General features: G+C 45.4%; 1 protein-coding gene across 4 annotated transcripts in view; it reads right to left on the reverse strand.

Moving 5' to 3' along the window:
* LOC115326194 (copine-8) overlaps positions 1-14952 on the reverse strand; it is a 27677-nt gene continuing 12725 nt past the window's right edge. For 2 of the 4 annotated variants that reach the window (XM_029986988.3, XM_029986987.3), the window contains exons 10-18: positions 13492-13638; positions 11731-11809; positions 11320-11370; positions 11173-11234; positions 10451-10676; positions 9690-9817; positions 4781-4941; positions 3190-3263; positions 1-2818 (exon numbers count right to left, since the gene is read on the reverse strand). In XM_029986988.3, the coding sequence (XP_029842848.2) occupies positions 2675-2818; positions 3190-3263; positions 4781-4941; positions 9690-9817; positions 10451-10676; positions 11173-11234; positions 11320-11370; positions 11731-11809; positions 13492-13638 (1072 nt within the window). In that variant the 3' untranslated portion in view covers positions 1-2674. The remainder of the gene's footprint in view (positions 2819-3189; positions 3264-4780; positions 4942-9689; positions 9818-10450; positions 10677-11172; positions 11235-11319; positions 11371-11730; positions 11810-13491; positions 13639-14952) is intronic. The other 2 variants (XM_040502082.2, XM_029986989.3) reach the window with 1 other exon arrangement.

Raw genomic sequence — 14952 nt, forward strand, 5'->3', positions numbered from 1 at the left:
TAACAAAACATACATGCTTTATTGATAGGATCTGACACAAACTCAATCGGCGTTGCAGCCGACCGTCGCACAGACGACGTCAAATATATCTTTCCACAGAAAATGGGACAACAAAGCAGCGACGTGGCTAAAGAATACACAGAGGCACATGCCTACAAGTTTTGGTCGGCGATTGGAAAGTCTGAGAGCAATGCACATTCATTACATGCAGTACGAAAAGATTTGACTCCTTCAGTGTAAGACAGAAATAAGCTTGAGCCACAAGGGGTTGTGGTGGTGGATCATTTTCAGGCACCCAGCATTGATCTTATTTCTGTAATTGAGCATTCTCTCTGAAATGCTGAACTGAATTGCAAACAAGAACATATGCCATGTGTTCTTATTGGTTTTCTTCGTTTTCATTAGTATAAGCTTGCCAATTCATCTCAGTAGTCTAGTGTAATAGACGCTTTGGACACGTGCTAGATTACAGCCGCCACTGCTGACTTTCTCTCGTCTTACCTAGACGTCAAACCACTGAAACGGGTGTCGACGAGCCTCCACAAAGGCCAAATTTGGGGAGAAGGACGCAACAGAATCTAAGACGGCAATAACCGGGCGTGCTAATATGGTAATAATGAAGTGAAGTAAACGAAATAAGGAAAAAAACACTGAAGGCCTTTCAATTTCCTGTGCATCGACTGCCCTTTCAGCCCATATTGCTGCTTCATCCGTGCGTACCCCTTGCCCCCTAAAAAATAAAATAAAATATTAATACACAATATGACAATAAAACAACTAATAAAATCATTTTTAATAAATGGTGAGGAGGAGACATACTAAAGAGAAATAACTGCGAACAACCGTAACAAACAAAACTTATCACCGAGGTTTCAAAATGCGACAAAAAGGAGAACTGACCAAAAAGGGTGTCCTCTTTGCGCAGCGACGTAGTGTCACCAAAAACATGCATTGTTTGGTCCATCACAACCAAAAAGCCCCTCTATAACAAGGACAGCTATGCATACAATGACTGGATAAAAGAAATGCAATTGAATAGCTAGAGAGAAGCAGCTAGCATATAGTCAACAATGCTTTCTGTCTATATATATATAGTAACCAACAGAATGAGAGCGCCAGGTCGTCTCTTTCCGACGCCTGGCCTCCAGCATGCGCAGTTTGCCTTCCACTGTGCTTTGGCTGCAAGTGCATGCTCGAGGCTTACAGGACGCCGAAGCATCACCAAAGGCAGGAGGATCACGCTGGAGATGTGTCCAATTGAAGGACCTCTCTGCTGTTCTAGTCCCGTCAACAACCATAAGGCATCTAAAAAAAAAAAAGCACCTTGCAAATGATGTGCTTGGGTGGTAATAAACCTGGTTTCTCAATTCAGTCTGGGGAGATGACGCAGAGTTTGAAGAACATAAATGTATACTCTCACATCATGTCTGACGTTGCGAAACCTCACGTAGCGAGTAGCAGAAGCAAGCGTCGGTGCCTGGTTTTTCGGAACGGACTGTCAGTTTCTGTCACCGAGTTGATCGTGACAACAAAGTTGAAGGCTGTAACCAGGAGTGCTTTGGTGAGTCATTTGTGGCATCTCAATAAAGCAAAACCTGTCTATAATAAAGTCTTTTTTTTTTTTTAGAAAATAATTTTTGTTTTATTAGCACCTCAAATACCTGTACTAGTGTCGTAAACATACTTTGCAACCCTTCGCAACATCCATATCTGTGCCACGGACAGGTTCTTCTACATTGTGTTTGCAGTACATTTGACGTTGCTACATGTTAAGCCGGTAAATGCCATACGTATAGTACAATTATAGTAAAAAATGGATCACTTTGCTCACACCACAGAGATAGCAAACATAGTGTACAAAATATATATCAGGAATACCGAAAATGGTCTACTGAAACTCTCTCTAATATATTGTAGAATACTATGCATCCGCCCATTCTGCGCTAAGTGCCCACCCCCAAAATTTGAAACATCTGAAAAAATAATATGCACAGTACATACATATGTAAAATTGATGATCTCACGTGCATCCATCCCCTATTTTTTCTCGATTATCTTCAAATTTTGAATGGGCGCTTGCTCGATATTTTACGGTAGCCGTATTCTGCCCTGAGAATGGCTTGACCTACTTGACACATGCCAATTGCTCCTACTTTGTAGATCGGACTAGAGGCAAAGAAGTACTAAGGCAAAACATAACAATGAGTCGGTGGAGAGTTCTTCAACGTAGAGCCACTAACTAAGCTACGCTTCACAGTAACGACGCTTTGGCCATCTTGTTGCTCAAACCAGTTGCCAGTTAATCCGAAGTTCTATCTGGAAACGCAGGAAACACTCTTCCGTCCTCCAGAAATGTTAAAAGAGTCTGCGACGGAGCAAAGTAATATCACCCAAGCTTCCCGAACCCCTTATACAATTAATAAAGGCGCATTTTCGAATCTCAACTATTACCAATCGCGCCCCATCTGCACAAGGCAACAAAATGGCGGCACTTACGGAAAACTCGAGGAACAAAGGGCCGATACTCAAAACTTAGCTTGTCTAGCGGCTCTACTTCAACCCACTCTTAGAGAGCATTAATGCCAATGCATGTGGCAGTGCCTGCCAGAAAAAAAATTTTCAGACAGGTGGGACGGGCAGATGGGAACGGCTGTGAATGCTACAACATGGGCCGTTACACGGGGTTGCCAGGTCGGAAACCACGCTTCTCCATGTAAGCCACGAGCTGGTTTGGCACCTCCGCCAGCACTTCCTTAGCCAGCCGTGCCTTGGACTCCACTGGGTTTTGGTTGCCCAGGAAATCGCGAAATGCCACAAACTGCGACGAGAGAAAAAAAATGAACGGATGAACGGTGTTGGCTACACCCTTTGAGTCTGGCAGTGGCTTGCGCCACCTAGCCTACCCCTTTAAGACCTGCATCCCTCCCCTTTAAGACCTGCATGAAATTCTGCCTCTCTATCTAATCTAATACATCAGTTTGCACATACTCGGTCAAGCAGTGAAACAAAAACGAATAGAAAAAGAACTGTACGGTGAAGGCCACTTGCCTGTCTGCCGTTGACATACAAAAAGTGACAGTGCTCGACATATTTACAGCTATTAGCACACAAAAAGCTAGATCGATAATCTGAAAGGGTCTACTGGTTCAGGTGTAGAATAATCGTGCAAACATGCTTCACTAAACTCACCTGAACAATGTCCCGTTCCGCAACGCGGCCTTGTGAGGTGATGCGTACGTTGTCACCGTCGAGCTCGTTCATGGCTGAAAAGCGATTTTATATTGTTCAGCCCACTTTGAAGGCTACATTGCACATACAAAGCCATCATCATAATGGAGGTGTTGCAGTCGACGTCCAAAACAGAAGCATGTTTTGAAATCCGTCCTAACTCAAAACAAACATATTGTGCGCTAAATTCTGTTTTTTTTTTTTTTTTTTTTAGGGGGAAAGTTAATCTTTTTGTACATGTCCCATTCAGGCAGTCAGTGTTGCCAGGTCTACTGATTTATCAGCAGATCTACTGACTTCGTTCCGGGTCTACTGATTCACTGAAAAACAAGAAAATCTACTGACTTTTTTTTAGTAAACATATTAAAAAAATTTTATTTGGCCCTTTCAGTTCCCAGTGTCGGTCATCAAAGGAAACTCATATTGTACCAGAATTAAAAACGAAGCACTGGCTACATGGCCCAGAAGCCCGTCCTATTCGAGTGACGTAGCCGTATATTCATCGATCTATTTACCCAGAGCAGGTTCGGCAGATTCGGCAGATTCGACGGTGACATCCGGGCCAGAGCCATATATGGAGAGAGTTTGGCCAGTCTATGATCTCGCCGTAACGTCCCTCTACCGAGTGAGCCAATCAGCCCGCGGCGCAGAGCGAGAGGCGTGAGCGCATGCGCCTGAACTCTCGGCTCCTCCGAGTTGAGCGGAGAGGGCCGCCATTTTCATTCATTCGACCGGCGGAATGCATGGGATCGACATCCAAATTTCACTTATTTACTTTTATTTGGCAGGTTGTGGCAAGAAAATTATATAATCTTATTCCTCGGTGGCTTAAAAAGCTAACGAATGAAGTTCTCCACGTTTGAACGCAAACTTTGGGTCAGGCGAAAAAGAAATAAGCCCGTAGCAGACGACGCGTAGCCTCAACAGTGCTCTGCGCCGACAGCGTTGCTTCAAAAACCTTCCACAGCCCAGTAAGGAAAGATGGCAGCTTGCAGAGGACTTCCATTGGACATGTACGCGCGCACTTGCCGGAACGTCTTGTTTTGGTTTCGTGTCAATAATAGCGACAGGTGGATGTCGCACTTTCGCCCTCATCTGTTGATGCCAAAAGTGGCTCAGTCTCGATTTCAAAGAGTAATCCTCGAAATAGTCGATAATGATTAATAAAAAAAGAAACATTTATGGTGCCATTTTAATTTGTCCTTCACAAACAATTACTCCAGAACTGGTCTTGTTTTTTTCATTTTTATTTGTATTTGTTACTATGTTCTATGTTACTCTATACTATTTCTTCGAAGTGTGTATTAATGGAAATAGCAAAACATGGCAAAACACATATTTCGTAGAATCTACTGATTTTTGTGCGAATCTACTGACTTTTTGGGGATCAATCTGCTGACTTTTTTTTTCTCCATCTGGCAACACTGCAGGCAGTTAACAAAAAAAAAAAGCTTTTGGGAGTTCAGTAACCCTCTAGAAAGAGAACAAAATGGAAGCTCCCTCTACCCTGTAGCACAGGCACAGCAAAATTCGGTAAAAGAAAACCGCTCACCGCCGAAATCGGCATTGCCAACGCCGACAATGATAATGGACATGGGGAGCGCAGAGGCGCGAACTATGGCGTCCTTGGTGTGCGCCATGTCCGTAATCTCTCCGTCCGTGATGATGAGAAGCACAAAGTAGTGCCGACCGTCCTGGTACGATGTGGCAAACCTGCACAGTACGGGCGAGCAGTCTTCTTACGGTGCCTCTTTGCTGGGAAACAATACAATAAAAATGACTGCATAACAGTTTCATAGAAAGCATACGCCAGTGAGTCACAAGAGAGTCACAAGAGAGAATGGCACCTGCCTTAACAACCTCGACATCTAAACGCACAAAGCCACCGTCTTTGTCAGCATAAAGTAACACCGAGAACACATTCATTAAAATGCGCTGATGGCAGTTCTAATGTGCTTTAGTATCGAACTGAGCAGTGTGCACTTTAAAGTACCATATACTCCGGACCACAGTCTGCAAATGGTCCGCAGGGGCAAATTTCAGACGAAAGAAAAGTTTTCCCTAAGTCTGCGCCCAGTGCATTGTCTGCAAGTAAATAATTCCACTACACACCTTAGCAAATGCCTGCCTTACTAGCTTGCAAAGAACCTTGCATCATACACAAATCATCATTAACATATGTAATTCTTGTAATTTGTTGCATCTCGTCATATTTAACCTTTTGGGGTCATGTGAGTTTTCCCCTTGTCGGCCCCTCAGGTCAGAATTAGTTTATGCAAAAGTGATGCAAGCAACAAGTGACTTGAAATTTAACGTTTTTATTTTAATATAGTAATATGTTCAATTGAAAATAACTCTGCATTTTCCTGAGTGCTTTCAGTTCTTGAAATGCTAGCGGTACTTGCGCAGCGTGTGGTACTTTTCAAAGCAAGCGCCAGGGTGCAGGCCAGGTTGACAAGCGCAGGTTTTGCAGTAGAACACTGTTTCGCGCCGTTGCCCCTTGGTTTTTCTGTTCTTGCAGATGGCGCAGTCCTTGTTTTTGCTTCCATCGAGTTTATCAATAAAGTGGTTCTTTCCACTCAGTCTCTCTTCACAGTCTCCATCAGAAGAGCGCCCCCGTTTCCTTGGCTGGTTGCGGACATTTCCAACAAGGTCCTTTATCAATGCCTTCCAAAACGTGAGGTGCTGCGGTGCTTGCTCGCCTTGGCTGAGTTTTTCGAGGCAGAAGTGGATGGTAGCTGTTGACTACTCCCACTTCCAGCAACCAAAAAAATAGGCATGCGCGGTGGCGGCGGCGCATGTCTCCTCATCACTCTCGGTGCTGTCACCATCACTCTCTGAGGGCTCATCATGCAGAGACTATCTCAGAGGCCTCCTTTACATCATAGGTGTCTTCTCCACTAAAATCACATTCACTGTCACTTGAGTCACAAGCCTTTCCGTAAAATGCGGACGGAGTAAAGGCTGCCATGATGAACTCGTAAAAGGGCGCGCAACATTCCCGCCCGCGCATTTCGCAAAAAAAAAAAAAAATGTGTAGCGTCATTTGCAGCACCTTTCGAAGGGCGAAGAAGTCTAGTTTACATTCCCGATGACAGATGGCGCAAGTTGACATTGTCGGGGTGCGCCCGACACCTGACCGCAAAGGAGAAATGGGCCTGTCGGGGGAGCCCCGACATTTGACCAGAACCTGAATATTTTTTTGTCGGGGGTCACCCGACACATGACTCCAAAGGGTTAAGAGTTAACGACAAACAGTCAGCACAGCACAAGATCTCAACTTGCCAGTTAACATGTACAATGATGTGATTGGTCCGAGTCATTTTGGAGCACCTTTTGGAGCAGCTAAGAGAGTATTTTGGAGCAGCAAAAGGAACTTTCGGAGCATATGTTTACCATTCAATATTATTCGTATAATTTAAAATATTGTATGTAAAGATGAATGTGTTACGCCTGTCCATCAGAAGACATTTGCCTTCCCACATATGTGCAACTTTTTTGTTAGCGTCAATTGCACGGGATGTTTGATTCCCTTAAACACAAAAAGAGCTGTTGCGGGTACAAGTGCAAGGCACAACAACAATATGCTGAATGATCAAGGACATTGTGAACTGCTGCGAATTGTTATCTTAGGTAGAGAGCCAAAGGTAAACCAAATAGGACATTCCACGGGAGTCATGTTAGAACAGAATAACACTGAACACTAAAGATGATGTTTCATTGAAGTCCTTGAGGTTGTAACAAAACTGCAAATATTACTTCAAATAAAAACAAAGCTTTTGTCATTTGATTATTAACATTAATTACAATCTATATGTAGGACTTCATGATAACGAAACTCGGCATGTAAACAATAAGCCTTAAATATTGCCATTGCACAGATAGAACATATGTAAAGGTCAAAACTAAACCAGCGAGTTGATATAAAAAAATAAGCTGATAGAGAAGTCCATATAAACGTTCCCACAATATGCAAAAAAGTAGTCAGAATAGCGTAGTCGATCATATGTACTAGGTGCAGCTTTATTCAGAATTGTTTACTGGAAGGTGAAGTTGTAACAGCAACATTTACCAAGTTCTTTTTATATATATACTGTAAATGACTTATTTTTTGCGGGCTCAATATTTCATGATTTAGGTCAAAGCAGAAGTTTTGGAAGAATTCGCGGGCTCTAATTTTCGCAACGCGGTGGGATCTCAATATAAATTCCAATATGTTTACATCTTACCAGAATTGTTCACGAGACCTATTTTTCGGAAATTGTAGGTGATTTGCGAAATTCGCGAAAATTAGGTCATCGCGAAAATTAAGTCGTTTACAGTATATACAGTTGAACCCGTTTATATCGAACTCGCAAAAAAATGTCTACCAGTTCGATATAGAAGGTGATCAGATATAAAAGTTTTAATGAATTTGACTCTCAAAAATTCGCTTTCAGCTGACACATTCCACAATGAAATAGTCTTGCATCTTCTGCTGCTTTTTCTTCATTGCATCCGAAATAGCAATATTTTTCTACGCTATCGACGGACTCCAAAATGATGAGGCTGCTGCCTCCTATATTCGTGCATTAGCGCCGAAGTATGCCGATAGCATGGAGCACGTCGGAGCAGGAGCACCTTCTGCAGAGTGCCGTTTTTCTCTGCAAGTTGGCTTACCTTCAAGCAGGGCGGCTGCATTGGGGGAAAGCCAGCTAGCAGAGCAAGCTGGCTTTTTTTTTCTTCGGGGCAAACACGTCAACCGCCCGGAACATTCTCTTTTGCCGACGGAGCGGGGGGGAAGGGAGCACGGAGCACCCTCTCTCCGCTCCCTCCGCAAAAGAGATTTTTTTTCCTTTTTTCCAGGCAATCAACACAACCAAAGGCGGCCGCTCGCGTTGGGGGAAAGCCAGCTTGCAGCACAAAACGGCGCCCTTGGCAGTTCGATATAACGGTAGCGGCTGATATTTTTGTTCGATGTAACCCTAGTTTTTGCCTATATATTATCACTGTAACATTACTGTGCAGAAAAACTGTTCCATATAAGGGATAATTCGATGTAAACGGGTTCGATATAGTCGGGTTTGACTGTACCTATATACTTGACGCTTGTGTGTTCAATGCCTCACTCTGGAGTGGTCTTTTCCCCTAAGTACGTAGCTGCGCTGTGGCGAAGCAACATACGCAAAATCGCAACGCCAACTCCGTGGTTCTTTACTGCAGTGCACCAGTGAGCGGTGAGAAGCGCACTCAACGAACCTATTCTAACTCACCAGAACGAACTACGAACAAGAGAATATTGCACCACCCCCGAGTAGTCAGTCTTTGATGCAGAGATCAAATGGAGTATTACCTTATTTAAAGCGATAATTGAAAGTTCTGGAAATTCGGACAAGCCTACCGTTACGACCGGGCCGTGTAGAGGGTCGTCATATGTTTTATCTTCAGTCTTAATAAAGTGAAATTACACTTTGTCGTAACGTTGGTGCAAATTCATCACATCCTTTCGGAATGTAGCAGGATGTAGCAGAATGGGCACTTTGGCGCCGTTTTGCGTAAATGGCGCAGAAATCACAATAAACAACGTAAAAATGACAACATGCAAATTCTTTTAATCTTAAAATCGTTGCACCCCTCCTTTAAAGCAGCACCAAAGTGCTGAGGAGAAGTGGCCTCGCAGAGTGCCGAGGGTTGCTTGATTACCAATACACTGTTCTCAAAATTCAGTGCCATCTGGCAGCTCAGAAAGCAGTTTCACCTTCAACAATCTAATAGGAGTCATGAAACTGTATTTGATAGGGCACTTTTGCGCAACAATAATTCTTTCCTTGATTTGTTCCAGTTGCGATGGTGCGAACATAAGAAGCGACCAGTATAAAGCGGCGACACTAAAACCCCTCGATTAGGTTTTTGCCATCAAAAGGCTTTAGACTCAAACTCGTACCAAGAGATTGATTGAACCGCACTTTGAAATAATCGCTTATGCAGCCGTCGTATCTAACTCATGCATCGTGTTGTGCACGACGCACGAGTCAGCACAACACTCGAACGCACATGCCTCGCATATCCTCCACTTGGTAGCATCTTCAACGTCTTTCTTCATCGGCCTCAAGAAGGCTGCCATTAGTTTAACACGAATGCCATTCACTGAGATCATAGAGGTAGGAAGCTTCTGGAGGCGACATGATGCCACAAGAGGTGAACCCCAAAAGTGTGCAGGAACACGCCCCCAACGATGACCAAAACCAAGAGACGCTATTGGACAAAAAAGGAAAGCTGACTGGGCACCAACAGCTGTTTTGGTCATCCTTGGGGCCCCATCGTTTGGGGTGTGTCCCTCCACACTTCTGGCCTCACCTCTGGTGGCGTCGTGTCACCTCCACAAGCTTCCTACCTCAATGATTTAGATGATGATAGTGACCAAAGTTGCCAATCTGAATTTTGAAAAGGGTCCATTTCGGGAGACTGCGCCCGTCACCCACCTCGACACGTGGTTGATGACGGGAGAGAAGTTGGTGGGTCCGTAGAGCTGAACCGTGTGCAGCGTCCGCTGGTAGGCCTCCAGGATCCCTTGCACGCCAGGGCAGTATGGGCTGCTGGGATTGCCATTCTGCATTCCACCAAGGAGACCGCATACCTCTGGTGCAGCAAAACTGTCCATTCTAATATCGTCGCACGTGTGGTAAAGATGGCACATACAATCACGCACGATAAAACCTTCAAAGTGTGCCTCCAACGTCTGCTTATTACAGCTCCGAGCAAAATCTAAACTCCCGGGAACAAGCTTCCGACTTCCGTAGTGTACTAAACTGACAACACTGTAAAACTAAAACTTAAAATTGTACATACTTCAGCTGCAAAGTACTGGAAAGAGACATCCAGCTCAAGGTTTGAAATAAGGCAAAGTCCTCAAACATTTAAAACATTTTGATCTCGAAGAACCTGCCTTCGGTGGCGGCCGACGGATCCCTCCCGGTGTAGGCAACAGTGCCATGAAGCAGCAGAGAAGCCTACGGACCTCATCAAGAATAGGCGAATTTAAGAGAGTGTTTGGCTCATCAGTGAGTAGCTCAGATCTGCTAAGGCAGGGAAGAACAATGGGAAGAGCGCTTAGGAGCAGAGTAAATGGGTGAAAATTGGGGTAGGGGTCTTCTTGGGTACCCCTAGGTAGGTTACTAGGAACCCAGTTTGAGAACCCATGTTCTAACTCAAAAAAGCAAAAAAAGAAAATGCCTGAACTGACCAGGAAAAATTCGTGGGACACCTCGCCGGTGGGTGGCAGGCGGGCGCCAAAGCCGAGCGCAGGGAACATCTTGTCGGCGTCATAGTCCTGGATGATGTCTCCCACCGCCTGGATGACGAGCGTGTAGACGTTGGCCTGCTGGCCCATGTAGTGCAGCGACTGGGGTGTGCGGGGGTCGCCATTGGAGGCCGTGAAGTCTACCGCCACCGTGAAATGCAGCTGCGTCCTGCACCAAAATCGACGGTACGCTGGCTCGTGCGCCTCTTTGTGTGCCTGTTGCTCCCTGTGCAAACTGTAGGTTCCTTCCTTTGCTGAGTTTTTTTGATCTGACAATTGCTATTGTCTACTGATGATTGCTGCGTGCAAAGTTTACTGCCAGGGTTAGAACCAGTAAGATATTCCATACTGCCACATGCACATAAAATTAATCATGACCGTGAATCTTGTGCACTGTTCACTGTTATAAGCATCTAAACTCATCGCGAAAAAACAGTACAAAAGAGACAAGGTCAAAAAGGGAAGACTACACTCCCCAATCACAGTGTCATCTATAAATTCCGGTAAAAAATCAGTTGTTTGTCGGCACCTGTCCTGTGTATTCCTCCCTTTTTGTCCTTGACTCTTTCACGCTGTTGTTTCACAATGAACTCGTACCAACTTGCCCAATTGTCCATTTTACTAAGCATCTAAACTTCCCAGCCTCAAATGCATAAGGTGTATACCCTTTTTGGATGTAGTCCAGAAAAGTTGCCTGCTCATGCACTGCACAGTTCATCAGTGTCACCTACAACAAAAAAACACCAAATAGACAGGCTATGTCAATCTGTCCTAGGCTGTTTGTTAAAATGTGAAACAGCATGATCACTCACAGTGCCGGAGTTTTTGTAGCTTTGCTTAGACGTCTTCTTTGGATTGATGCACTGTGAAGGAAATTCGTGAAGTGAGGGTCACAGTTGCTTATTATACCAATGTTGAACATAACTATCACTTTTTCCGAATTCCCCAAATTCCCTATTTTCATGTGCACCCTCAAATGCACATGCAAACTGCTACTTGTTTCAGGTGTTTGCTTTAGATGAGTTACCGCTGCAGACGCCGGCACGTGCAGCGCATGTAACTGCACTCCCAGCATGCTCTGTGGTGCCTTAAATTTGTAATTTAGCAAAAGATCCGTTGTACATGAAAAAAAGAAAAATTGCTGGGGAAATGTGGACTGGCGGTCTACGTTTTTCTAATAGACTAAGCCAAGAGAACAAATCCACTGAATAAACAAGGCTCACCTGGTAGACATTTTCAGCACAGGGACCCTTCTGCAGGGTCCGTAGGGTGCAGGAGAACTCCCCTATGAGGTCATGGCTGCTGCAAGGGGAGACATGAGAATTGCCCCGCCCTCACACCACCGGCCCATCTTTTCCTCTGTGGCCAGTCAAACTGGGCAGTTTAAAACAGAAGTTTCCTGGGGGTACCAAAACATTAGGCTACCAAAAAGCTAAGTACCCCATTTTACTTCCATGTGGCATGTGCCTGTGAGGCTTGTAGTTGTCTTTCCTTTGCACTTGCCTGACATGGGTTTGTCTGACATGGGTTTGTCTGATACGGGTTTGTTCGACATTGGTTTGTTTGGCACGGGTTTGTCTGACACAGGTCTGTCTGACATGGGCTCATATAGCATATCTGCTGATATGGCAAATGCTTGTATGCATACACTTGCATTGCACATACTTATAAGGCATTAAATGACACATGCCTGAATAAAATGTGCCTGTGTGGCACATGCATGTCATACGAGTGTGTATCCGCAGCTGATGCTATGAGCCATCCCAGCCAGTTCGGCGCCATGAACCTATCATGTGCTAAACACCCCGCACGTCACTGCACCCCTCCGAGGGTCCCGTGACATTCACACAGCACTGGATTGGTGTCAGTGGCTCGCAGCGTTTGCTGCGGTTGATCGCAATTGGTGAAAAAGAGTATAGCGTACTGCAGCAAAGTGGTTCTCAAATGGAGCTCCGCATAACCTTTCGGGTCCCTGAAGGCTATTTTGGGGTGCCTCAAGCCATAGACCATCAGACAAGCCGAACACTGGCTGTTGGAACTATGTGGACAGAATGAGTAGGGTAGATTTTTCCCTATTTAAAGGGGTAGTGCAACGATTTTAGTATTAAAAAAATTGGCAATTTATATTTTTTATATTGTTTATCCAAGCACAAGTGACCGAAAACGCATCACCTTGCCCAGAAAAACTGCTATTCCGGTGCGTAATCGCACTGAAGAAAACGGAGTATTTGCCGATCTGCAGCCCTTTGTGGTGGTTAACGGAACTGATCTGTGACATACTCTGGGGGATACGCGAAAGTGAACAAAACCTGTCCCCCTCTGCTGCTACACTCGCCGTCATCCCCGTTGCGAACCGTCCTTTGTGCCAATCGCTCGCTGCGACCTTCGACGATGCTAATCCTTTGAAAGTCGATAATCGTGGAGAAAGAGGCTGGGGGCTCTCAAGAGAAATCCAAGGGAGAAACCACATGATTCCCCAGAGCATGTCACTCAAAAGGTGACGTGGAAAGTTGAGAGGCACTTTGCCTTTCGACTTGTTTCATTTGTTTACATAAAAACTAGCGCTCGTAAGAAAATACGGTTTCCTGGTCTTCGTTCCATGGGTGACACAGATTAATTTCTACAGTTAATTGGCCAAAGTCTGGAAATCGTTGCACTGCCCCTTCCCCTTGTAGATAGGGTCCCCCAATCACTTCCGTCAATCCAGAAGTGGTCTCCGAAACATCAGTAGTTGATAACCACTGTTGCCACATATGAATGTCTGGCATATGAATGTGTGACACCTGAATGTATGGCACATCAAAGTATGGCATGTGAATGTACGGCACATGAATGTATGACATGTGAATGTTAGACCTGTGAGTAGCACAAACTTCAGCATGCATTTCTGGGGTGGGGGGTGTAAGTCTCACCACTTACGCACTGTTTCCTCCCGGCCATAGACCTCGAAAACCCCCGCGCCAAATCCTGCACCATGCACCCACCTGCCGTCGCTGTCCCAGTCGTAGCACTGCACCTTCAGGGGCCGGTCAGGGTCCCCGCTGCAAAGCGTGGTGCTCTTGATCACGCACGGCCGCCACGTGGGACTCAGATTGTTCTTGACCACCTCAGTCTTGTGCACCGTCGTGAAGCTGTCAAAGAATGCAGGCGGTCACAATAAAGACTGGTTCATGCATTTGCGTACAATTGAGACCAAGCACGCCGTGACTGCGTACGGCAAGAGAACAGACTACAGAGCAGAGGAACACGCCGACACACCCTGGCACTACATGTCAGGTAGCCCTGAAAGAGTGTCCAACTAGACTGAAGATTTTACAGTGTTTGTGAGAGTGAATCTACAAACCATCTATGAAAAATTTTAACCTTTCTACTCTGGTGAAGAAAGAAGAGCAGCGGAGCTGTAGGTTCTGTTCTCGGCGGTGGCTTTCCAGGCGAGCGATCTGCTCTTCTTTCGCAAGGAAATCTGAGGCGCTCGACGCAGTGGAACTTTAGCGATAGTGGCCTCGCGGCGGTTGCAGAACCATTCGCACTGCTGCACACATGGCCGCTCGTTCCGTTCCCGCTCTTCTTCTTCCGAAGAAATGTTGCCGCCATCTATGAGCGAAGGCAGCAACCAGTTGTCTGGTTGCAGAGGCTGGAAAGGTTGCCACAATCTATGAGCGACGGCGGCAACCAGACAACCGGCAAACACAACACTTAGGACAGCTACCGCCATCTATGAGCGACAGCGGCAACCAGAGTGTTGTGTCGACAATTGTGTGGTACCGGACGTGATCCTGGGGAAACTAGCCTTTGACAGCTCTGCTGTAAGAATGGTTGCCTATTCGCAACTCTAGCCGGCCACTCGCCTTCTGGCAGATGAACGAAGAACCAGAGGAGTGGGGACAATGGTGGTGGCGGCGGCAGCGGCGCGGAGACGGTGGCAGAGAGTCGGACTGTCGGCCTTGGTGCTGTTATTTCCGCATGGATCTGGTCGACGTGTTCATGCCTGAAGCAGTTTTAACAAAATGTGAGCGCGTTAAAATAGGAATTATTTGTGTTCCGCCTCACAACAACATTGCACAAAGGGACCGGGATGTCTAATTTCATTAGGGACATTTCGTATATTGCATACACAGCGGATTTTTGGTTTTCTGGTCGCCAGCTCAATCTCTGCTCAACGTGACAGCAAACGCTCCTCCTAAGGCGTAGAGCTCTAGTGTGCAGTCTACAGAAAGTATGATTTTTGCCCCAAGTAGGAGAAAACTGGTCGCGCAACGGCATGCCGAGCAATAAACATCAAGAATGGATTCACGTTTTAAGGCCATTACAATGAACATGACCGTTTGCTCTAAGCACTTTCAAATGATAGAATATGCGTTATTGCTTTCAAATAATTACAAAAACAAATAAAAATGAATGCTTGAAGCATTTTAAGCATGTCTCTGTTAGCCAGCCATTCGCGA

The sequence above is a fragment of the Ixodes scapularis genome, unplaced genomic scaffold (genome assembly GCF_016920785.2).
Source record: "Ixodes scapularis isolate PalLabHiFi unplaced genomic scaffold, ASM1692078v2 PGA_scaffold13__105_contigs__length_92229423, whole genome shotgun sequence".
Taxonomy (NCBI): domain Eukaryota; kingdom Metazoa; phylum Arthropoda; class Arachnida; order Ixodida; family Ixodidae; genus Ixodes; species Ixodes scapularis.